The sequence below is a fragment of the Trichosurus vulpecula genome, chromosome 2 (genome assembly GCF_011100635.1).
Source record: "Trichosurus vulpecula isolate mTriVul1 chromosome 2, mTriVul1.pri, whole genome shotgun sequence".
In the NCBI taxonomy this organism is placed as follows: Eukaryota; Metazoa; Chordata; class Mammalia; order Diprotodontia; family Phalangeridae; genus Trichosurus; species Trichosurus vulpecula.
This window is the reverse complement of record NC_050574.1, coordinates 353035441-353062687: the sequence shown is the minus strand read 5'-3', so window position 1 is coordinate 353062687 and position 27247 is coordinate 353035441. Positions and strand designations below refer to the sequence as shown.

At 37.2% G+C, this 27247-nt stretch overlaps 1 protein-coding gene across 1 annotated transcript in view; it reads left to right on the top strand.

The window, feature by feature from the left end:
- The window catches only part of HHLA2 (HERV-H LTR-associating 2), a 56383-nt gene that overhangs the window by 18732 nt on the left and 10404 nt on the right, over positions 1-27247 (top strand). The window contains exons 2-3 of the mRNA XM_036745548.1: positions 15790-16143; positions 25139-25405. Of these exons, the coding sequence (XP_036601443.1) occupies positions 15790-16143; positions 25139-25405 (621 nt within the window). The remainder of the gene's footprint in view (positions 1-15789; positions 16144-25138; positions 25406-27247) is intronic.

Genomic DNA, 27247 nt, shown 5'->3' with positions numbered 1-27247 from the left:
AAATTTTTTCATTTGATCCTCACAACAAGCCTGTTATTGTATCCCTCTTACAGTTGAGGAAACTGAGGCAAACAGAGGTTGAGCCACTTGCCCACAGGCACACAGTCAGTGTCTGAGGTTAGATTTGAGGTCTGGTCTTCCTGACTCTACTCTCAGGACTCTATCCGCTGGGCCACTAGCTGCTTCCAAGTTGAATACAAATTCCTTGAGTTGAATGTCAATTCTCTTTTTTGTCTTTATTTCAGTAACTGCCTGTCATAGTTCCTTGCAGAGCACAGGCACTTAGTAAGTGCTGAATTGAATTGGATTGGGTTAAATGAGCTGCTCCCACTCGCCTATAAGTGAGATGAGAAACAACTACATTTCAGGAGCAGTTCCTAGTCTGTGAATTAACCCACTGTGCTGAACTTGTAAATCTAGGCCATACATTCAACAGTGTGTTAGGACACCCACTTATTTTTTCTATCTTCTATCTGTTTACTTTCTACCTACTCATTAATTTATCTATCAGTCTATCCATGTATTTATTAATTAATTTATCCTTTTTCTATTTGCTTATTTATACTGATCTGGGGGCATCCAGGTGGCACAGTGGATAGAACACTAGACCTGGAATCAGGAAGATTCATCTTCCTGAGTCCAAATTTGGCCTCAAACGCTTACTAGCTGTATGATCCTGGGCAAGTCACTTTACCCTGTTTGCCTCAGTTTCTTCTTCTGTAAAATCACCTGGAGAAGGAAATGGCAAATCACTCCAGTATCTTTGCCAAGAAAACTCCAAATGGGGTCACAAAGAGTCAGATAAGACTGAAAAGATTGAACAACAATAAGGGTTGGTTTACCCTTCTTAGGCAGAGACACTCCTCTCTCCTCTTAGGACCTTATTATACATGTACTGAAAGTAGCCCATACATTGAATTGTCTTTAGGATGGCTGCAGGTCAGAACTCCCAGGCTTAAGCAATCCACCAACCTCTGACTCCCCTGGTAGAAAGGATTATCGTCATGCACCATCATTCTGGGCTGTAGCATTCATCTTGATGAAGAATGTTTTTCAATTCAATCAAATAATATTTATTAAATACCCTACTTTGTGCCAGGCACTGTGCCAAGTTCTGGGGACACAAAAAGAGGCAAAAGATAGTATCAAGGAGCTTGCAATCTAATGGGGGAGGCAACATGCAAGCAAATATACATAAAACCCAGGACATACAGGAGAAATAGGAAATAAGAGAGGGGAAAGTGCTAGAATTAAGAGGCGTTAGAGAAGATTTCCTATAGAAGGTGGGATTTTAGCTGAGACTTCAAGGAGTGTTGGGGGGAGGGTCAGAAGTTGTAGTGGAGGAAGGAGAGCATTCTAGGCATGGAGGATTGCCAGAGAAAATGCCCAGAGTCAAGATATAGAGTATATTGTTCATGGAACAGCCAGGAGGGCAATTTGTCATTGGAGTAGAGAGTACATGTTGGGGAGTAAGGTATAAGAAGACTAGAAAACTAGGACGTAACAAGGTCATGAAGGGCTTTGAATGCCAAATGCTCCTGGAGACAATACAAAGGCCAGACTGGAGTTTATTGACTAGGAGGTATGACATGGCCAGAACTACATTTAGGAAAATCACTTTAGTGATTGAATGGAGAATGTATAGAAGTGGGGAGAGGCCTGAGGCAGGCAGAACCATCAGTAGGCTGTTGTAGTATTCAAGGCAGGAGGTAATGATAAAGACCTTACAGACACACCTGACTCCTGTAACTCCAGCACTATACTCTGGAACCACTTTGAGATTCAGGGTTTTTAGATCATGATCTAAAGGCCATGGTGTGCTGGTCAAGGTTTAACAACAATTCTCTGGGTGGTGGTGGTAGGGAGGGCTCTGTGTGCAGAACACATTTCTACAGCTCAATCTGCATTATTTAAAGGAAGCAGATTCAGTAGTATTCAGTATCTATATTATAAGAGTATTGTTCAAATGTGAAATGGATCATTTTGATTATTTTAAATTAAAATTTTCTTGTATAAATAAAACTTATGTAGCCAAGAATAGAAGGAATGAAGAAAACTGGAGGGGGGGAACTTTCGTAGACAATCTCTCAGATAGGATGTGATTGGTTGGAATATTTCTGTGGTGTAGGAAATGATGAGCTGGTTGGTTTAGAAAAACATGGAAATCTTGGACTTATGAAGATACCATCCACCTTCAGAGAAACATGACAAGTGGCAAAAAGCACAGTAAGGTCTTACATATATGTGTTTGAGTGTATATGTGTATGTATGTGTGTTTATAGATATCTACATATATATATGCATGTGTATATATATTTCCACACTTAATTGTAGCCTTCTTTAGGGTGGGGGATGGGAAGGAGGGGAAAAATAAAGTGATAAGTGCACAGCAGAAAACAAAAGAAAACCTATAAGGAAAGAAAGAAAAGCTGGGCAGCTTTGAAAACAATGTGTAGTTTTTGTTATAAAGGTTTTCTTGAAATGGAAATTGGTTTCTTTAAATTGAACTCTCTCATGCTCTACTGTGTACATGGCAATGCTTTTTTTTTCTTCTCTCATTTTGTATTTATGTTTAAAATAAATTTTAAAAATTACAGAAAATATAATCTGCATTAGCATTTTTCCCCATCACCGTCTTAAGTCTAGAGACAATCAACAAAACAATGTAGTGTTTGCTGATTTCCAAGTTCATGAAGGTAGTACGAGCTGCCTCCAGAACAACCCTACAAAAATATATGGATAGCACTTGCCGTTTGAACCACTGGGAAGCTAACATATAATACCTCCATACACTTCAGATGTAGTTTTAGGTATCACTGGTTAGGTGAGGGCAGCTAAGTGGCATAGTAGATAGGGCACCAGGCCTAGAGTCAGGAAGACATGAGTTCAAATGTGACATCAGACACATACTATCTGTGTGACCATGGGCCAGTCACTTAACCCTGTTTGCCTCAGTTTCCTCACCTGTAAAATAAGTTGAAGTAAGAAATGGCAAACCGTTTCAGTGTATTTGACAAGAAAACCCCAGATGAGGTCATGAAGTATCAGACATAAGTAAATAACAAAAAAAAAAAAAAAGCAAAAGCTTCAGAGTTTTGCTGCTGACAGATATACATAATAAAGGCACCTATTCAAGCTAGGTGGAATGACTTTGGTTTCTTTACCGTTTGCTCTTTTTTTAAACCATAGATGATTGTGGCAATTGCTAACCCTAAATCAAATAGTTGTCCAGACAGAGAGAAAGAAAGAGAGAGGGAGAGAGAGAGAGAGAGAGAAACAGAGAGAGAGAAAGAGAGAGAGAGAGAAAGCAAGAGAAAGAGATGAAGAAAGAAAGGAAGGAAGGAAAAAAGGAAAAAAGAATTTAATCTCAACATTCTTCCTGGCTTGTATAAACTGGGTATGGTCTTACTATAACTAAAGAACTGTGATTCCAACTTTATTTGGGTAATGAGGGCTGAATTCTAGTCACTACATGATCACAAAATTCCTGAATGCAGCCTGAACCTGATGGAAGTTTAATTGGGAAATGTTTAATAAATAAATAAAAATAAAATAAAGCATAGATGTTAATTTGCACTTTTTCTAAGTCAATATGGGTGGGAGGAGGGCAGCATCAAGATGTGGGATTGAATGGTCACAATTGACAAGCCTCCCCAAAACTTTTTTTTTTTTTTACAAAACAAGCCCAGAAAGCACCAAACTAAATTTTGAGCAGGGAATGTCAACAAAAAGTTACGTTAAGCCATTTTTCCAACCCCGGACAGCTTAGGAAGATAGAAAGGGAGGTCTATGGACACTAGAATAGGGACAATAGGGTGGGGGCTGGCCAAGAGCACAATGTGGTAAAAATGGCTGGGGGCTTTAGGGGGCCTGGTCAGAATACCTGGTCAGAATACCTTTCTGACCAATACCTGGTCAGAAAGAAATACTGAGGAACCCTGTACTAGCACTGGGTGCAGGATTGGATGCTATTTAACAACTCTGTCACTCATTACTCAGTTCTGGATCACAGTTCCATGGTAGAGAGGAGAGGCTGAGACCACAAGGGAGCAAAAGCCCTAACTATGTAAGAACCAGAGTGAAGACCAGGAGGGTAGTGACCACACCTCTACCTGGATTCTACCACATTGAAAAGCACTGAAAATTCACGGGCCCCTGGATCTAGCTATAAAAGCAGAATAGGCATAACAGACAGAAAAGGTCATGTCATCCCCTATGCCACCCCCTCTCCCTCCCCCCCCCACATCCAGAAGTGAGCAGAGTCCAATTCTAATACAATGTCTACAATTCGAGAAGTAGGCTGGAAAGATGAAAAGTCAAGAAGTAGTCTGGAAAGATAAGTAAGCAACAATAACAAGAGTAACAACAGAACCTGACCATGAAAAGATACTATCATGAAAGGGAACCTCAAGACATAAACTTAGAAGAAGGCAATGATTTGAAAATATCTACAAGTAAAGCTCTGAGAAAAATGCAGATAGAACACAAACCCAACAAGAATTCTCAGAAGAGTTAAAGAAAGAGGCTTTTTTAGAGGGCAAAAAGAAAAAATTATTAAAAAATAAAATAGAAGTGGTAAAGGAAAAATTGGGAAAAGAAATGAGAGTTATGCAAGAAAATTATGAAAAGAATTAACTATTCAGTAAAAGTTGCACAAAAACATTGAAAAAAATAACTCCTTAAAAATCAAAATTGGCCAAATTGTAAAAGAAGTGCAAAAAAACCTTGCTGAAGAAAATAACTCCTTAAAAATTAGATTTGGATAAGTGGAAACTAATGATTCCATTAAGATTTCCAGAAACAATAAAACAAAGTCAAGAGCTGAAAAAAATAGAAGAAAATATGGAATATCTCATAGGAAAAATGACTGTCTGGAAAATAGATTGAGGGGACATCATTTAAGAATTCTTGATCTATCTGAAAGCCATGGGCAGAAACAAAATAAAGAGCCTTGACATTATATTTCAAAAAATTATAAACAAAAATTATATCTTAGAACTAGAAGGCAAAGTAGAAATTGAAATAATCCACTGGTCAACTCTTGAGAGAAATCCTAAAATGAAAACTCCAAGGAATATTATAACTAAAATCCAGAATCCCCAAGTCAAGGAGGAAGTACTACAAGAAAGAAAGAAAAAATTCAAATGTGGAGCCATAGTCAGGATCACACAAAATTTAGTAGCCATCACCATAAAGTAGCAGAGAGCTTGAAATATGATATTCTAGAAGGTAAAGGAGCTAGGATTACAACCAAGAATAACCTACCTCATAAAATTCTAAGGGGGAAAATTGAGATTTAGTGAAATAAAGAACTTTCAAGCATTTCTGATCAAAAGACCATCACTGAATAGAAAACCTGACAATCAAACACAAGAATTAAGAGAATTATAAAAAGACAAAGGCATAAAGGAGTAAACAAGATTAAATTACACTCATATATGAAAGTGATATATGTGACCTCAAAGAATTGCATCATCATTATAGCAGTTAAAAGGAGTCTTCTCACAGGGCATGGGTATGAGCCTGTTATATTGGGATAATCTCAAAAGAAAAATTAAAGGGTGAGAAATAGGGATGGATTGGGAGAAGGGGTAAGGGAGAAGAGCAAGGAAGATTATCTCACATAAAAGAGTTGTGCAAATAAGAACTTATGCAACAGAGAAGAAATGGGGCTGGGGTAGTAGGCAGCACTTGAACCTTACTCTCATCTGAACTAGTTCAAGGCCGGAAAAATCCACACATTGGGGTACAGAATTTCATCTTATCCATCTGAGAAGTAGGAGAGGAAGGGACTAAGAAAGGAGGTGAATTAAAAGAAGCAATGGTTAGAAGCAAAACAGACTTTTAAGGAGGAGATAAGTTTAAAAAGAGAAGAATAAATAGAAGAGAATATGAAGAAGGAAAATACATATAGCCATTTCTGTTCTGCAGACCTCCCCCACCCATCATGGGGCTCTGCATGGCCCTGGCCCCTCCATGGCTCTGCAGCTCATTGCAGCTGGATTAGCTCCAGTTCCTGGAACAAAAGACCCTTGGTATGAGGCTACACTGGTACTGATGCTGTCTGCCGGGAGTAGGAGCCAGAGACAGGAGTTATGAAGGGTTTTGCCATCTGCCTGCCAGGTGTAAAGTGAGAACTTTCTGGAGTTAGCAATTATAACTGTGAACGTGAATGAACTTACCCATAAAATGGAACAAAGGAATAAAATATGGAATATAAATTAAAAAATGGAGGAAGATAGCAGAAGTGATTAGAAACCAGACTCCCACAATACGTTGTTTACAAGACACACATTTGAAACAGAAACACACACACACACACACACACACACACACACAAGACTTAAAATAAGGGACAGGAACACAATCTATTATGCTTCAAGTGAAGTAAAAAGGCAAGTACAGCAATGATGGTATCAGACAAAGCAAAAACAAAAATTCACCTAATTGAAAGAGATATTCAAGCTAACTGTGTTTTTTGGAAAGGTACCATAGACAATGAAATAATATCAATACTAAACCCATATGCACCAATGGCGTAGCATCCAAATTCTTGAAGGAAAAGTTAAATGAGTTACAGGAGAAAAGAGAAAGGTAAAACTAAACTAGTGGAGGACTTCAATTTACCCCTTTTAGACCTAGATAAATCTAACCATAAAATAAATAAGAAAGAAGTTAAAGTGATAAATAGAATTTTAGAAAAGTTAGATATGATAGACCTCTGGAGAACATTGAAGAGGAATAGAAAGGACTATACCTATCTCATCTGTGCATGGCACCTTCACAAAAATTTATCATGTTATCGGGGCATAAAAATCTCACAAATGCATAAAAACAAAAATATTCCATTTGCATTTTTGGCCACAATGCAGTTAAAAATTACAGTCAATAAAGGACCTTTGAAGCATAGGATAAAAATTAATAGGAAATTATATAATCTAATCCTAAAGAATGAGTGGGTCAAAGACCAATCATAGAAACAATCAATACATTTAAAGATAATGACAACAATGAGACAATATAACAAAATTTGTTGGATGTAGCTAATGGAATACTTAGGACAAATTTTATATTTCCAAACACTTGCATTAATAAAAGAGACAAAGAGCTGATACATTAATTGGGCATACAGCTAAAAAAAATTAGAAAAAGAAGAAATTAAAAATCGCCAATTAAATACCAAAATAGAAATCTTGGAAATCAAAGAAGAGATTAATAAAACTGAAAAAAAAAATAAAAATCTTCAAACTAATAAAACTAGGAGCTAGTTTTCTGAAAAAAGAACAATAAAATAGAAAAACTGTTGGCTAATTTGCTTTTTTTTTAAAAAAAGCAGAAAACCAAATTACTAATATCAAAAATGAAAGATGAATGTGCAACAAATGAAAATGGCATTAAAGCAATTATGAGAAGCTATTTTGTGCAACTATATGCCAATAAAACTGGCAATCTTAATAAAAAGGATGAATATTTACAAATAATGTAAATTGTCCAGATTAACAGAAGATGAAATAAAATGTTTAAATACCCCCCCTTTTTTTTAAGAAAAAGAACTTGAATGGGCCATAAATGAGCTCCCTAAGGAAAAATAAATTCTAGGACCAGATGGATTTACAAGAGAATTGTACCAAACATTTAAAGACTGATTAATTCTAATACAATATAAATGTTTTTAAAAATAGGTAAAGAAGGAGTCCTACCAAATTCATTCTATGACACATTCTATGTTACCTAAACTAGGGAGATCAAAAGCAAAGAAAACTATAGACCAATTTCCCTAATGAATATTAGTGCAAAAATTTTAAGTAAAATCTATGTCCACATGTGGCCCACAGGCATCCATTTCTATATGAGTTTGACACCCCTGCCCTAGCAGACTGGAGTCAAGGTGGCAAGGTAGCAGCCCTGAAGACATGAATCCCAGAAACTGGTTGCACAGGTCATTGCCCATAAGTAATCATACAGTATAATGATGTACACTTCTAATGGTGTATTTGTGGTAGATTAGATTCTGGGTTTAATGAGGGAAATGTTCTATTACTACTTTTCTTACTATAATATTTCATTGAATTCATTGGCTTTGAACTAATCATGCCATCTGGTAGGCTAGAAAATAAGCAATTTAATTGGTGGGGGCTTGAGAACTAAGGTTCTTTTTCTAGTCTAAAATATTTCCATATTAGTCATTTTGTAGAAGAAGACTCAAATAAAAGGGGAAAAATGAAAGAAAGAAAGTGAAAAATAGCATGTTTCAATCTGTATTCAAGCAATATTAGCTCTTTCTCTGGAACTGGATAGCATTTTTTATCATGAGTCCTTTGGGATTGTCTTGGATCATTGTATTGCTGAGAATAGCAAAGTCATTCACAATTCTTCACTGAACAATATTGTTGTTACTATGTACAATGTTCTAATTCTGTTCACTTCACTATATATCAATTCATGTAAGTCTTTCTAGGTTTTTCTGAAATCATCCTGATTGTCATTTTTTATAGTTAATAATATTCCATTACAATCACATACCACACGTGTTTATCCATTGTCCAATTGATGGCCATCTCTTTGATTTCTAATTCTTAGCCAAGACAGAAAGGGCTGCTATAAATGTTTTTGTACAGATAGGTCCTTTTCCCTGTTTTGGATGTCTATGGGATATGGACCTAGCAGTGGCATTGCTGGATCAAAGGGAATGCACAATTTGGTTGCCCTCTGGGAATAGTGCTGGTTGGATCAGTTCACAACTCTACCAACAGTACATTAGCATCCCAATTTTCCCACATCCCCTCCAACATCCAACATTTTTCTTCTTTGCCATATTAGCCACTCCAGTAGGTATGAGGTAGTACCTTGAGTTGTTCTAAGTTGCATTTCTCTGACCAATAATGATTTAGAGCATTTTTTTCATATGACTATAAACAGCTTTGATTTCTTTGTTGACTACTTATCAATTGGGGAATGACTTGTATTTTTATAAATTTGACTCAGTTCTCTATATTATTGAGAAATGAGGTCTTTATCAGAGATATTTGCTTCAAAATATTTTTCTCAGTTTGCTGCTTTCCTTATACTTTTGGTTGCATTGATTTTGTTTGTCCAGAACCTTTTTAATTTTGTATAATTAAAATTATCTATTTTACATTTTGTAATGCTCTTTATATTTTCTTTGATACTACATTCTTCCCTTACCCATAAATCTGAGAGATAAATTATTACGTGATCTCTTAATTTGCTTATTATATCACCATTTATGTGTAAATCATGTACCCATTTTGACCTTATCTTGGTTCGCGATGTGAGATGTTGGTCTATACCTAGTTTCTGCCATACTGTTTTCCAATTTTCCCAGCAGAACTAAGGTTCTTGAAGAATGCAGACTCAAAGAATACTTCAAATCTGAGCCAACTCTTTGGGGTCCCTCACATGAAAGAAGGGAATACACAAGTTACTACTAGCATAGTCCCTGGCATATAATAGGCTCTTAACAAATGCTGATTAGGTGACAGGAGTAGATTGCATGAAGTGATTACAGGTAATTCATTTCTTTCTAAAAGATATTTGCTTTGTTTTGTTCTTCAGGAGCTTAACAAATATGTTCTGTGGAAGTCATGAAGGCTCAGTCACTACTTAATCTTTATGTCCTGAAAGTTCTTCTACAATCTCTGATTGGATTTGATGGTAAGCTTTATTATTGCACACAGAGGTAGAATCATGTATTGGAGAAGGGGATGGTTCTTAACCTGGGATCTGTTTTGAAATTATTTTTGTAACTATTTAATTTTTTTGTAATCCTACATATTTTATTTTGCATATTTAAAAATATTCTTCTGAGGAGCTGGGGAAATGTAAAAAAAACCTCCATTTTAGTAAAACCAAAAATATTTTTAAAATCCTATTTCTTTCATCTAGGAACCCTTTGAAACTGCCTTTTTGAAGGTTGGTTAAGCTAGATTAATAACAAAATGTCTTTCTTGGGAAAATGGATTAAGAATGGTTACCAAAACCTAAAACAAAGAGTACCTCTAGATCAGCAGTATCAAACATGTGATTCCATGAGTTTAGAAAGGCACTCTGGAAGCAGCTGAAACTGATTAAAATGGGATTGGTAAATGTTTAACAAAATAAATAAAAATATATTAAAATGTAGACCATGTTAATATGTGGTTTTCTCAGTTAATATGTTCCCACACGTACAGTTTATTGGCACCCCCTCAATCCTTTGAGTTTGAAATCATTGCTTTAGATCATTTCATCCCCCATCCCTTGAAGTGATTGAACTATTGATCCATCTAGGCAGTCCCTATTTTGCCTATGTGCTGACGTTATTGTTACTATAAACCACCCTTCTCCATTCTGAAAGGATGATACTGATAATTGAAATTCAGGGAGTAGATCCTTTTCAATCCTTGAGGTAAATGGTCCAGGAAGGAACTGAGTTGTAACTATTCTGGAAGTTAATCCCAAACTATATTTTGACATTTTTTTCTTGCTCAAAATTCTTATAAATGTTACCTCAAATTGTCTTGGGACAGACGGGTGTTGGAGGGCATGGGGGAACTATGTTTGTTTGAGCATTTTTCTAGGACAGAAGTAGTTCAGATGTTAGAATCATGTTAAATAATATTGTTTCTGGCAGACTTATTCCTAAATGCAGAATACAGAACAGTCATTCAAGGCAGTCAACATGCATGTATTAAGCACTTAGTACCAGGAATTGTGCCAAGCTCTGGGGATAGGAAGAAAGGTTAAACAAAGGTCAAATTTGGGAAATAAAATATGATTATGTACAAACAAGGATATACACAGGATAAATTGGAGATAATCAACAGAGGAAAGGCACTAGCATTAAGGGGGATTGGGAATGGCACCTTAAGAAGATGAGGTATTAGTTGGGACTTGAAGGAAGCCAGGAGGCAAAAGTAAGGAGGGAGAGAATTCTAGGCATGGGGGATTTCCAGTGAAAATACATAGAGAAGAAGGCAAAGAAGGGATCCTATCAAATTCCTTTTATGACCCAAATGTGGTCTTGATACCTAAACCAGAAAGAGAAAAACAGAGAAAGAAAACTATAGACCAATTTCCCTAGTGAATATTGGTGCAAAAATTGTAAATAAAATAGTTACAAGGAGATTACAGCAATTTATCACAAAGATCATACACTATGACCAGGTGGGATTTATGCCAGGAGCATATGGTTGGTTCAATATTAGGAAAACTATCTGCATAATTGACCATATCAATAACAAAACCAACAAAACTCGTGATTATCTCAATAGAAACAGAAAAAGCTTTTGAGTATACATAACACTCATTCCTATTAAAAACTCTAGAGAGCATAAGAATAAATGGAGCTTTCCTTAAAATGCTAAGCAGTATCTATATAAAACCATCAGCAAGCATTGTCTGTAATGGGCATAAACTTGAAGACTTTCCAATAAGATCATGGGTGAAGCAAGTACACCCATTATCACCATTATTATTCAGTATTAGTCTAGAAATGCTAGCTATACTAATAAGACAAGAAAAGGAATTTGAAGGAATTAGAATAGTCAATGAAGAAACAAAACTGTCTCTCTTTACAAATGATATGGTGGTATAGAGAAGGAACTAAATACTAGCTGAAATAATCAATAACTTCAGCCAAGTTGCAGGATATAAAAATAAACCCACACAAATCATTAGCATTTCTATATACTACTAACAAAACCCAGCAGGAAGAGATAGAAAGAGAAATTCCATTTAAAATAACTGCAGATAGTATAAAATACTTGGGAGTCTACGTGCCAAGAGAAATCCAAGAACTATATGAACATAATTACAAAAAACTTTTCTCATAAATAAAATCAGGTCTAAATAATTAAAGAAATATTAATTGCTTATGGGTAGGACAAGCCAATATAATAAAAATGACAATTCAACCTAAATTAATTCACTTATTCAGTGCCATATAAATCAAACTACCAAAATTATTTTTTAGAGCTAGAAAAAATTATAACAATTCATTTGGAAGAACAAAATCTCAAACTGTATTACAAAGAGATAATCTTCAAAACAATCTGGTGCTGGCTAAGAAATGGAGGGGTGGAACAGTGGAATATATTAGGTACACAATACAAAGCAGTAAATGTCCATGGTAATCTAGTGTTTGACAACCCCAGAGATCCAAGATTTTGGGGGAAGAAATCAATATTTGACAAAAATTGCTAGGAAAGCTAGAAAACACTTTGGCTGAAACTAGGTATAGACCAATATCTCACACTGTATCTCAAGATAAGGTCAAAATGGGTATATGATTTATTTTTTTATTTTTTGGAGGGGAGAAGGCAGGGCAATTGGGGTTAAGTGACTTGCCCAAGGTCACACAGCTAGTAAGTGTGTCAGGTGTCCAAGGTCAGATTTGAACTCAAGTCCTCCTGACTCCAGGGCCAGTGCTCTACTCACTATACCACCTAGCCACCCCAACATGATTTAAACATAACAGGTGATAACTTAAGCAAACTAGGAGAGCATGGAATATTTTGCAGGTCAGATTTATGAATATGAAGAATTTATGATCAAACAAGAGATAGAGAGCATCATGAGATATAAATTGGATAATTTCGATTATATCAAATTTAAAAGTTTTTGCACAAACAAACCAATGCAGCCAAGATGAGAAGGAAAGGAGGAAAATGGGTTGAGGGAGCAGGAAATTAACAACAAGTTTCTCTGATAAAGGCTTCATTTTGCAAATATATAAAGAACTGAGTGAAATTTATAAGAATATGAATCATTCCCCAGTTGATAAATGGTCACATAATATAAAGTCAGTTTTCAGAAAAAGAAATCAAAGCTATCTATAGTCATATAAAATGCTCTAAATCAATATTAATCAGAGAAATGCAAATTAAAACAGCTTTGAGGTACCACCTCACCCCTATCAGATTGGCTAACATGATGGAAAAGGAAAATGAAAAATGTTGGTGGGATGTGGAAAGATTGGGACAGTAATGCACTGTTGGTGGAGTTGTAAACAAATCCAACCATTCTAGAGAGCAACTTGGAACGACATGCAAAGGACTATAAAACTACACATCTGACCCTGTAATGCCACTACTAGATGTATACCCAAAGAGATCAAAGGAAAAGGATCTATATGTACAAAAATATTCATAGCAGCTCTTTTTATAGTGGTAAAAAAATGGGAAATTGAGGGGATACCCATCAATTGGAAAATGGCTGAACAAGTTGTAGTATGTGATTGTGATGGAATATTATTGTGCTATAAGAAATAACAAGCAGGATCCTTTCAGAAAAACCTGGAAAAACTTAAATTGATGCAAAGTAAAATGAACAGAACCAGGAGAACATTGTGCATAGTAATTGAAGCAGGTGTTGTTATTAACCTTATTTTGCAGAGAAAATTGAGACATAGAGAGGTTAAGCAACACAGCTGGTATTATCTGAATTAGGATCTAAACCTAGGTCTTCTTGACTTCAGACTCAGCACCCTAGTAACTACTACAGACTACCTTGCAGTATCAATACTCTGACCATTGAAGACTATTCTCTTTTGGAATGATTATTTAAGGTTTACACAGAGATAAAGGAAAATCAAGGGGGTTAGAATTCCATATTTCTTCCCAAAGGCACACTGGTAAATGTTTAAGAACCAATTTTCCCCCCAAAAGAAAAAGTAACTATGACACACTTTAAAATTTAATCTGCATTATTAATATTTTCTCCATCTCTTTGTCTAGAAATCAACAAAACAATAAATTAAGCCCTGACTTGTAGTGTTTTCTGATTTCCAAGGCATAAATGTTCATTCTGAAAATTTAACAACTGGCTCACTAATTCCAGCTCACCCCTGTTTGTACTCCACAGAAGAATCCTAACGCTTTTGCTTGAATCTTTTAGAGTTTTCACAAAGTGATTGAATAGGTGAATAGGTCTTCCCAACTCCCCTTTATTTCTCTTTCTTCTTTCAACGACTCCCTCCGCCACATGTTACCTCAAAACCTTTCATGACCATATCTTCACATATCTCTTTTCTGTGTCTAATTTCCTTAAGGTTCTCATCTGGCTAACTTGATTAGTCTATAATAATAATAATAATGATAATAATAATGAAGTATATGCTACATATACATAATGTGCTTAAATGTTATATACAGATATTCATATATACTATATATACATGTATATGTGTATATGTGACACACATGCACGCACACACACTACACACACATATAGCTTTAAAGTTTACAGAACACTGCCCATGTGCTGCCTCATTTTGGCCTCAACAACAACTCTTGTCAGGTAGGTGACTATTTACAGATGAGTAAACTAAGGCTAAGAGAGGTGAGTGACTTACTAGGTAAGACAGAAGTGTCTGAGACTGTATTTGAACTAGATTTTTCCTGAGTCCAAGCCCAGCACTGCAGCCACTAAACCACCTACCTAGCTGCTTCTAAAATTATTACATTTATAAGAAATCATTGGTGTTACCACCTCCTAGTTAGCACATTTACATTGTTAACAGGAGTGCTCTGAAGACAAAATGGGAGGCAGGCCATGGACCGTGGAAGGTGCTTGAAGACAAGTGGAACAAATAATACCCTTCAAATCTGGCCATCTAGGCCACCATTTCTTCTGCCTATGCTCAGGTCTGGTTCTAATTGCCAAAGTTAGTTCAGTTCAGGTGAAGAAATATCTAATGAGAATATACAATTTGCCTAGGGCATTACTATTTAATTTCTGATCATAGAACAACAATACAGAAAAAGAAGAGTTAGCAGTGGAAGAAACAAGAGACCATTAGTCCAAGAAACTTGAGTTCTAATCCTAGATCTGCCACTACCTACATGTATGACTGGGTAAATCACTTAATCTCTGTTGGCCTCAAGTTTCTTCATATGCAAGATGAGAAGATTGTTAGAACTAGAGGGCTTTTAAGAGATCACTTAGTCTAACCTATGTATGTATCAGCCTTATAGTATGTGATTTAGGATCATCCTCTATAACGTGTTCAATATGACTTAACATCACAACTCTAATGAGCAATTTTTGTGCTTGGGGCAAGAGGAAAACAGCATAAGCAATAAAAGCAAAGGTAAAATTACCTTTGTATTTCATGATGTGAAAATAATAAAAGCAATTAAGACAAATTCAGTGGTGGCAGTGACGGGGAAAGACTTGTGTTGATGTGGGAGTTTCCCAGCCTGGATTCAATGAGAGCCCAGACAAAATTTCATTCACCATAAGATCTGCAAGACTAGGGGGTCAAAAAGCAAGCAGACAGAATATAAGTGTGGGTTATACATACATACATATATATGTGTTTGTGTGTGTGTATAAGTGTATGTATATATATAGATATATAGATATATATGTATTTACTATTCTTGATAACTAGGTGCTAAGCTCATTTGTTCATTTTTTTTCACCCTTTAAAATTCATTATCTTGAGACAAAGCCCATCTCCCGCTTTTGTTATGGTTCAGTTTACCTTTGCTAAGCTACTCAGGATTGACATAGCCCTTGATATTTTTGGTGTCTTCCAGTCATTAATTATTCTTTTTTAAATTTTTTTTTCTTTTTTGAGATTTTTTAATTTTTAGTTTACAACACTTGGTTCTGCATAACTTTGAGTTCCAGATTTTCTTCCCCTCCTCCCCCACTCCCTCCCCAAGATGGCATGGAATCCCATATATCTTCTACATATAACTTTGCAGCGAACTTATTTACACAATAGTCAAGTTGTAACATTAATTATTCTTATTGCAATTATCTGTGTCCATTTCCTTTAAGGTGGATTCCCTTTTCCTTACTTTTATGGAACGTTTTCTCAGCCTATCACTACTGTTGTTGGAAGGCTTTATGGAGATGTAATCCTTCCTTGCTCATTTAAGAATGGGAGTGGCATATTGATCCATTGGCTGAAAGACGAAGAGACGGTACACAGCTACTACCAAAAGAGTGACCAGCTGGGACAACAAGACCCCAAATATGCCAACAGAACATTTCTTTTACTCAATGAACTCCACAATGGAAATGCCTCACTAAAACTTAGGAGGTTAAACCTCCAAGATGAAGGGGTTTACAAGTGCTATGCAGCAACAGATGCTGAGTCGGGGACTACATTAGTAGAGCTGAAGTTGGGAGGTGAGTAAAATGCTCTAAGTACTTTCTGACCTATAGAGTTTCCTCTTCCCATGAATGCTACGAGAGACCACCTTGGGGATGTACAAGGTATCTGAGCCTCCAGGCCTTTGAATGAGCACAGGCTCATGTGTCCAGAGCAGCATTTCAAAAACAAAAACAAACAACAAAAGCAAAACAGTTCTCAAGTCCTTCCCAACTCTAAAGCCAATGGAAAGCTGAATTGATTTGTGTACATGACGATAGGCAGTACAGTTAAACATTTTTTGGTGGGTGGGGAGGTTAGAGGGAGTTGAATGGTGCATATAAGAGCCTTTTTTGTGACTGTGATGGTTAAGGGTTACTATCAGCACTCTCAGGAAATAAGCTATTTCACTTAGTGACTTTTCTGTATAACTTAAGCTTGTCCTTTTAAGCACAAACACATTAAAATATCTTTCTAAAATATATCATTTTCTAGATCATTTGTCGAAGAGGACAGAAAAGTGTATAAACTTTCCTTGGTAACTCAGGATTATCATTATGAATAGCAATCATTGTGGTATGATCACAATTGTATCAGTATGGCATGATTGGCTAAAATGGCTATCTATATCGATGTAGACAAGAAATACAATGACCAACTATAGTAAGTGATTTTGTCTACTCTAGAACTGTATAAAAAAATCAGCCCAAATCCCACAGGCAGATAAGCAAACAAGATGGAAAACTTCTTAGTATGTGAGCAGTTGAGATGCCAAAGGCCTTCACAGATCTGTATGCAAAGGCAATAAGACAGAGTAGATAGAGTATGGGGCCTTGAGTCAGTAAAAGTCATCTTCCTGAGTTCAAATCTGGCCTCAGACACTTACTGGATATGTGATCCTGGGCAAGTCATTTAACACTGTTTGCCTCAGTTTCCTCATCTGTAAAATGAATTGGAGAAAGAAATGTCAAGCCATTTGTAGCAACAATCTTGTTAGCAGCTGTGTAAAACCAACAATAACCAGCACACAGAACGCCACTAACACGGGTTCTTTTGATTTGCTTTACTAAGGAAAGCAACGTTAAGGGGTTAACAATCTTACTTTAATCCAACATACAAATATCATTCACTTAGTTCAGGAGAAAAGGCCAGCACCCTGAACTCAAGAGAAAATACAAACAAATTACAAGCATACACAATATAAACAGACCAAACCACAATTCATAGTTACCAGGAAAGCATCAACATCTTGGTTTACAAGCTGGGGGCTCTTAAAATGGCTGCCCAGAGTCTCACACCACTCTTCCAGTGACTGAGAGCCCCCAGACAGAATGCTGACCTTTGAGCTTTTATTGTATTCAGGGCTGAAAGGATTCACACCTAATCAGCAAAAGGGTGTGAACCTGGGGCTTTACACTTAGTTAACAAAAGAGTGTGTGCCTGGAGCTTTGCACCTAGTAAGACTTAATCGAAGACACTTAATTAATTTAGAATTCTAAAACAGTAAAAAAAAAAAGTCCCACCTAAATTACCAATACACCACTCCAAGTATCTTTGCCAAGAAAACTCTAAATGGGGTCACAACCATAACAAACTCCTAGGAGGAAACCCCAGTAAATCCATCACATGGACCTCAGAAGCCATTGGCAGCAGTAGACACAGTGTAAGAACAGCAGCCATCAAGTACAGTGTAGAAATACTTAAAGTGAAGGAGCTTAAAAGTCTGCAGTTCTCTGGCCTGAGAAGTCAAAGAGGCCTCTGCAAATGCTATGAACCTCAAAGACTAAAGGGAACCAGAAATTTACCATTGCTCTTACATTAGACACACCTGGGGAGAAGGATGTAAACCCAGGAATCCAGATAACCCAGAGCAAGACCAAACAAGGTTGACTTTGCCAACCAAAGATGCATCAGGAGGTGGAGGCTGGCCCTAGAACAAAGCCTCAATTTAGGATCTAACACTGGAGATAGGATCAAATAGGAGAAACCTATCACCATCAAGAATTATTATAGATTCAGAAAGACACAAAAATTCCAACCAAGAAGAAGAGAGAGCAAACCCACAATAACTTTAAGAACAGAGTCAGGAAAAATGAATTTTCCACAAATATTAAATAAATATCTGGAAGCAATGAAGAAAGAGAGGAAAATGAAATTAAAAACTCTTGGAGGAAAAAATTGGAAAGAAAATAAATATTTTAGAAGATAAAGTAGTAAACATAACCCAAGTAATAGACTTCCTGAAAATTACAAGAGATAATATATAAATCAATTTCTTCACAAGACAACAATAAATGTTAGAACAAAATCAAAAGACTGCAAAAATAAAATATATCAGAAAAAGGTATCTGAAATTTAAAACAACTGACTTGGAAAACAGGTCACATAGAAATAATTTAAGAATTATCTAATTCTTTGAAATGATGGTCCAACAACTACTACTACCCAAAAAAAGCATCAATAGTATATATATTTCAAGAAATCATAAATGAAAACCTTTAGATTGATTAGAACCAGAGGGCAAAATAAAAATAGAAAAATTTCACTATTTCCTGAAAGGAACGCCAAAAGGAAAAGTGCCAGGAATGTCATAGCCGAAATCCAGACCTTACACATCAAAGAACATATACTACAAGCAGTCAGAAAGAATTTAAGTACCAAGGATTCACAGTCAAAATCAGCCAAGTTATCTAGGAGTGCAATATTCCACAAGACAAAAGACACAGCCTTAAAATAACTTAGAAAAGTCATGCATAACTTCTTCTGCAAAATTGAGTATAATCCTATACGAGCAAAAATGGACTTTCAATGAAGTGGAGCAGAGGTATCAAACTCTTGGGCACATGCAAACCCATACTCTCCGGGGGACTCGATTAAAATGAAATTGGGAAATGGTTAGCAAAAAATAAATAAAAATGTAATAAAACATAGATGATATTAAGTTGTGGTTTTCTAAGTTAATATTCTCTTGGCAAGGATCTGTTTCAGTTTGAATGTGACATCACTGGAATAGAGGGTTTTCAAGCATTCATGATGAAAAGACAAGAGCTAAGTAGAAACTCTAAAATATAAACACATGAGCTAGGGAAACTTGAGAAGATAAATTTATATAAGCAATGAGAAGGAGCTGTATGATAATAAAGTGCTAATATCCTAACAGGGGAGGAGAAGAAACAAAGGTCCCTTCAGAATAGGAATTGAGTTAAATAAGGTAAACAGAGGGAATAATGGTGGATTGATTTTATTCCAGTGATTTTAAAAAGGCAAAGAAGAGTGGGGTGGGGGTGGTAGTAAAAAGGACACTAGAGTAGGAAGGAGAAATAAAGGGTGGAACTTGGTATTTCTTATTACTGGAGTGCTTTACAAGATTGTACAAATATGGAAGAAGCCAAGGAGGAGTAAGCATCAAATGAACCTCATTTTTATCAGAACCAGACAAAAGAGGGTTTAACATACACCTACAATTACACATACACACGTAGAATTTGGTGTAGAAAGATGTCAAACTCAACAGTGAGACTGGTGGGAATAAAGTGGGGGTGGGGTTAAGAGGATAATACTGGGGTGGAATAGTCACAAGCAAAACGAATCTCAACTTTGAAGAGTCATTTCTCAAGGAGGATTCAAATTTTAAAAGAAAAGGCAATCATTTAAATTTTTTTTGTTTTTTTAAAGACCAGTACCAGTGATCTTGGGCCTAGGGGAGGGGGAAAAAGGGAAGCAATGGAAAAGAAGCGGATTGCTTCAGTTATAAGCCAGTGGTGTTGATGTCCTTTCTCTTTCACACCTTTTTTAAACTTGTAAAGAGATTGCTGGGAAGGATGCCAAGAGGAAATAGTATGGGGAGGGGAGGCAGGGATCTTCATGGCAGGTTTCTCTGGTAAAGGCCTAATTTCCAAAACATATAGGAAATTGTTTCAGCTATATAAGAGCAAGAATCATACCCCCAATAGATAAATGTTTAAAGGATATGAATTGGCAGTTCTGGAAGGTTGAAATCTAAGATATCAATAGCAATATGGGGAAAAATGGTGGGGGAAGGGGTTGGGCAGATAGGTGGCTCAGTGGATAGAAGCTGGGCCTGCAGTCATGAAGAGGCATCTTCCTAGTTCAAATTGGGCCTCAGACACCAGCAATGTGACCCTAAGCAAGTCATTTAACCCTATTTGCCTCAGTTTCCTCATCTGTAAAGTGAACTGGAGAAGGAAATGGCAAATCACTCCATTATCTATGCCAAGAAAACCCCAAATGGGGTCATCAAGTTGGACATGGCTATGAAACAACTGAAGCAAATCATGGAAATGCTTCAAATCACTACTGATAAGAGGAATTCAAATTAGAATCGCTCTGAGGTTCAACCTCACACCCATCAGATTGGTGCAAATACAACAAAAATAAAAAATAGTAATTGTTGGAAGGGCTTGGGGAAATCCAGTTTACTAATCTGCTGTTAATGGAGCTGTGAATTAGTCTAGCCACTATGAAAAGCAGTTTGGAACTGCATCTCAAAAGTATATATCTTTGATTCAGCAATACCAAGGCTTATCTCTCAAAGACATCAAAGGTAAAGGATCTATAAATATAAGAATGTTCTTATAGTGGAGCAACTAGTTGGCTCAATAGATAAAGAACCAGGCCTGGAGTCAGGAAGCCTTAGCTTCCTGAGTTAAAACTGGCCTCAGACACTCACTAGCTATGTTACCCTGGGCAAGTCACTTAACCTTGTTTGCCTCAGGTTCCCCATCCATCAAATGAGCTGGAGAAGCAAATGACAAACTACTCTAGTATCTTTGCCAAGAAAACCCCAAAGGCAGTGACAGAGTTGGACACGATTGAAACAACTGAACAATAACAACACAATTCATAGCAAATCTTTTTGTTTTTAGCAAAGAAATGCAAAGTAGGGAATGACTGAACAAGTTATGGTATGTGAATGTAATGGAATTTTGTTGTTACTGTAAGAAATGACAAAAGAGACCATTTTAAGCAATCATTGAAGGACTTACGTGAACTTAGTTCAGATTGGAGTGAACAGAACCAGAAGAATACTTTAAATAGCAATATTGTAAAGAAAAACAACTTCAAAAGACTTAGGTCTGATCAAAACGATGACTCATCAAGGTTCCTGCCTCTGTGAGTAGGAGCACTGATGATGAAGTATATTACCTCCCTCTGGACAGTGAAGTGATAGCCTGGAGGTACAGAAAGAGATCCACATGTTTGGACATGGCCACCGTGTGAATTTCTTTTACTTGATTATGATTATTTGTTAGAAAGGTGCTTTTTTTAAAAAAAATTATTTATTTAATATATTTAGTTTTCAGCATTGATTTTCACAAGAGTTTGAATTACAAATTTTCTCCCCATTTCTACCCCCACCCTCCAAGATGGCGTATATTCTGGTTGCCCCATTCCCCAGTCAGCCCTCCCTTCTGTCACCCCACTCCCCTCCCATCCACCTTTCCCTCACTTTCTTGTAGGGCAAGATAAATTTCTATGCCCCATTGCCTGTATATCTTATTTCCCAGTTGCATGCAAAAACTTTTGTTTTGAACATCTTCTTTTAAAACTTTGAGTTCCAAATTCTCTCCCATCTTCCCTCCCTACCCACCCTCCCTAAGAAGGCAAGCAATTCAACATAGGCCACATGAATATCATTATCCACAATACTTGTGTTGTGAAAGACTACCTATATTTTGCTCCTTCCTAACCTATCCCCCTTTATTGAATTTTCTCCCTTGACCCTGTCCCTTTTCAAAAGTGTTTGCTTTTGATTACCTGCTCCCCCATCTGCCCTCCCTTCTATCATCCTCCCTTTTTTATCTTCTTCCTCCTTCTTTCCTGTGGGGTAAGATACCTAATTGAGCGTGTATAGTATTCCCTCCTCAGGTCAAACCCGATGAGAGCAAGATTCACTCATTCCCCCTCACCTGCCCCCTCTTCCCTTACTACAGAACCAGTTTTTCTTGACATATGCGAGATAATTTACCTCATTCTATCTCTCCCTTTCTCCCTCTCTCAATATATTCCTCTCTCATCCCTTAATTTGATTTTATTTTTTTAGATATCATCCCTTCATATTTAACTCACCCTGTGCCCTCTGTCTACATATATATACACATACATATATACATATACACACACATGCATATATATATACATACACATATATACACATGCATATTCCCTTCAGCTACCCTAATACTGAGGTCTCATGAATCATACACATCATCTTTCCATGTAGGAATGTAAACAAAACAGTTCAACTTTAGTAAGTCCCTTGTGATTTCTCTTTCTTGTTTACCATTGCATGCTTCTCTTGATTCTTGTGTTTGAAAGTCAAATTTTCTATTCAGCTCTGATCTTTTCACTGAGAAAGCTTGAAAGTCCTCTATTTTATTGAAAATCTATATTTTACCTTGGAGCATGATACTCAGTTTTAATCCTAGCTCCATTGACCTCCAGAATATCGTATTCCAAGCCCTTGGATCCCTTAATGTAGAACCTGATAGATCTTGTGTTATTCTGATTGTGTTTCCACAATATTCAAATTGTTTCTTTCTGGCTGCTTGCGGTATTTTCTCCTTGATCTGGGAACTCTGGAATTTGGCGACAATATTCCTAGGAGTTTTCTTTTTGGGATCTCTTTGAGGAAGCAATCTGTGGATTCTTTCAATTTCTATTTTACCCTCTGGCTCTAGAATATTAGGGCAGTTCTCCTGGAAAATTTCTTGAAAGATGATATGCAGGCTCTTTTTTTGATCATGGCTTTCAGGTAGTCCAATAATTTTAAAATTATCTCTCCTGGATCTATTTTCCAGGTCAGTGGTTTTTCCAATGAGATATTTCACATTGTCTTCCACTTTTTCATTCCTTTGGTTCTGTTTTATGATATCTTGATTTCTCATAAAGTCACTAGCTCCCACTTGCTCCAATCTAATTTTTAAGGCAGTATTTTCTTCAGTTGTCTTTTGGACCTCCTTTTCCATTTGGCTAATTCTGCCTTTCAAGGCATTCTTCTCCTCATTGGCTTTTTGGAGCTCTTTTGCCATTTGACTTAGTCTTTTTTTTTAAAGTGTTGTTTTTTTCAGTATTTTTTTCCATATTTTTGGGGGTCTCCTTTAGCAAGTCATTGACTTGTTTTTCATGATTTTCTCACATCATTCTCATTTCTCTTCCCAATTTTTCCTCTACTTCTCTAACTTGCTTTTCCAAATCCTTTTTGAGCTCTTCCATGGCCTGAGACCAGTTCATGTTTTTCTTGGAGGTTTTTGATGTAGTCTCTTTGACTTTGTTGACTTCTTCTCTCTGTATGTTTTGGTCTTCTTTGTCACCAAAGAAACATTCCAAAGTCTGAGTCTGAATCTGAGACTGTTTTCACTGCCTGGCCATGTTCCTGGCCAACTTACTTGACTCTTGAGCTTTTCGTTGGGGTATGACTACTTGTAGAGTAAAGAGTACTTTGTTCCAAGCTTGAGGGGATGCGCTGTTGTTTTCAGAGCTATTTCTATACAGACAGCTCTGCCACACCAGCACTCCTCCTTCCCCAAGAACTGCCAACCTGGACCTGACTGAGATTTTAAGCAGGCTCTGCACTCCTGCTCTGATCCGCCAGTTAATTCCTCCCACCAGGTGGGCCTGGGGCCTGAAGCAACTGAAGCTGCAGTTCTGTAGCTGCACCACCTCCACTGTCCCTGGGATGGTGGCTGAACGGGAACTCCTTTCACTCCCTGCAGCTTTTCCCACTAACCTTCTCTGTTGTCTTTGGTGTTTGTGGGTTGAGAAGTCTAGTAACTGTCACAGCTCACTGATTCAGGGCACTAGGGCCTGTTCCGCCTGGCTCCTGATCTGGTTGGTCCTGCCGCAGACCATGCTGGGCTCTGCTCCCCTCCACTCCCCTCTGCTCCCAGCTCTGTGTGTCATAGACCTCACCCAGTGACCATCCAGGCTGTCCGGGGCTGGAGCCCTGCTTCCCTCTGCTATTTTGTGGATTCTGCAGTTCTAGAATTTGTTCAGAGCCATTTTTTATAGATTTTTGGAGGGACTTGGCGGGGAGCTCACGCAAGTCCCTGATTTCCAGCCACCATCTTGGCTCCTGGTGCTTTTTTTTTTTAACTTGGAAGAGAACAGGTGAACTAGAAATAGTGAGGCAAGAAAACAAAACAGTAGAAAAAATGGAGTTATAAAAACTTATTTTTTATGAATGGAAGAGACCAAAAGGAAGCACAACCAAGGAGGATAGCTTTGAAAGTATCATGTTGCATTTATTATATACTTAAAAAAAACTAGCTATGTGGAATAGACCTTCAAGATTTTGTATACCATTCTCTTATTATGTTCTACTCTGTGTATAAAAATGTTCTTTTTGATGTATTAAAGTTCAGAATTTTAAAAAATTAGAATCTTAGAACTTTGTAATGTGGTACAGTGAAGTTCTTAGAATCTTTTGAAAACCTTAGAAGCCACAAACCCCCACACTAAATAGCTCTAGCCTGCTGTGCTTTTTCTTGGATCAATTTGAAAGTTTTTCAGTTTTATTCACTCTCAGGCTTTTGGAGATTGCTTCTTGCTACTATCAGTATGCCTGCTTTTAACAGTCTCGTAACTCAATCTTTGTGATATACTGTAAGCTAGAGGCTAAATAACCACGCCTGTTGAAATTGTGGGTAATGTGAAAATAGACTCTGAGAGGGGCTCTGTCTGAACAAAGTGCCTGATATTTAGTGCATGCTTCTGACACATCTATTTTGACTACTTGGGTGCCCTTTGCTTACTTTTGTTGTGTTTTCAGCTATACTCCAGGTAGTTAAGAATGTCTAGAAAATGCAGTACATAAATAGTATTGTCTCATTTATTATCTGGCAAAGGGATTGCTTGCTTGAAGATTTTTTGTAGAGTGCTTTTCTAAATGATGCTTGGGTTTGCTCTTAAAACTCAACTTTCATATCATGTGTTTCAAGACTTGTACCAGTTCCACAGTCAGCTAAGGAGTATGTGGCTACAAGTTCACCCATTCTTCACTCTCTCCCCCAGCTTTCATCGCACCTGCAATGGAATACCGAGAGCAGAATGGAGAGGACTATTTAACATGCTATTTGTTTGGTGCTTATCCCGTTCCAACTATAACATGGACAGCAAATAATGCAACAAACCCAGAAAGCAACATAGAAGAAGTTTCATCTCACCCTCTCTGCTCTGTTAAAAGTCAACTCAATATCACAGGCTCAAATTCCTCTTACCAATGCATTATTGAAAATTCGGTACTGAATCAAAGATGGATTGGAAAATGGAAAACAGAAGGTGAGCTCTGTATTGCTTCCACTCACAGACAGTTTAAAAGCCAAGAAGGGGTTTTTTGGTAGATCTTAAAAGACTATCTAAATGTGGGTTGCTGTATAGAAGATGATTCCTAGATCTACATAAAGATAAGAAATAAACATTTGGGAACTGATGGGAGCCAAGTAAAAGAGTGTAGAGGTTCAGACAAAGATGTGTGCATATATGCATGCATTCATTTACATGTACATACATGTGTGAATATATATACACATGAGATATGTGTACCTGTGTGTATGTATTTATGGGTATGTGTATATATACATATACACAAATATTTAGGGGAGAGTTTGGATAGAAAAGATAATGATTTTTGTTTTGAATATGTTGAATTTGAGATACCAACAAGAGAACATCCAATTCCTAAAAGGCAATTAGTAATTTGAAACTGGAACTCAGGGGAGGAACTACAGCTCAATGTATACATGTAGGAATAATTTGCATAGAGATAATTAATTAACATATGAAAGATGATGTGAACCAAGCAAAATAATGTAGAGATTCAAGCAAAGATATATATATATATATATATATAGATATATACATATGTGTGTGTATGTATATGTATATAGACATATGTATATCAAAGTAGATAGATAAGTATGTCTACTTATCTACAGCTGTGTCTGTGTCTATGTCTATATACATATATGCTGTATGTCTTTCCCCTCTCTAATTTTGTGTGTGTGTGTGTGTGTGTGTGTGTGTGTGTGTGTGTGCATGTATAAAAATAAACCATTTCTCACTTAATGCTAGTGGACCAACCTGCAAACTTCTCCTTCCCCTCAAGGGGCTCTGGTTGGCCCCATCCCTCCTTGGCTCCATGGCTTGGTGACGCCATGCCTGGAGTGGAGGATCCCAGCGCTGTCACCCCTACGGCAGCCTGCTAGAGCCAGAGTTGGGTTCCTGCTGCCAGCTCACTAGAAGCAAGAATTGTCTGCATATACATGTATGTATGTATGTATAAATTATGATCTTTTCTACCCAAATTCTTCCCACTTTCCAGCTTCCCTATTATTACATTTGAGGGCACTATCCTCCACTTAGTCACTCAGGTTCACAACCTCAGTCTTATCTTTAATGTCATCCTGGACTCTTCCCTTACACTTGCCCCATATAGTGGCCCATCTGTTGCCAGTCCTTGTGCCTTCAAACATCTCTCATGTATATCTTTTCCCTTCCCTCCACTCATGTGGCCACCGTGCTGATGCAGGCTCTCGTTACTTCATACTCGGACTTTTGATACAGCCTTCAGATTGGCCTCCTTGCCCTGCATCTCCCCTCCCTCCCTTGTCCTTTCCCCTACTGCAAGGCCAGGTCTGACCATGTCATGCCCTCACCCTCCCCTACTCAGTTGCCTCCATGGACTTCCCATTGTCCCCAAGGGTCACTTATAAAAATCCTCTCTTTGGCTTTAAAAGCCCTTCATGACATGGTCCTTTCCATTCTTACGCTTTACTCCTCCCCATGTTCTCCTCTGTGACACAGTGATCCTGGACTTCTTGCTGTTTCTCATGCACATAACAAGCCATCTGCTAATTCTGTACCTTTTCACCGTCTGTTCTCTATGCCTGGAATGTTCTCCCTTCTTATGTCCCTATTCCAGAGGCTTCCCTGGTCTCCATCAAGACTCAACTAAATTCTCACCTTCTGCAGGCATCCCAACTTCTACCCCCCAGTTAGTGCTTTCCCCCTGATACAATCTTCCATTTGCACTGTAAATATTTTATATGTAACATTATGAAATGTTGTCTTCTTTGTTAGAATGTCAGCTCTTTGAGGGCAGAGACAGCGCTTAGCAGAATG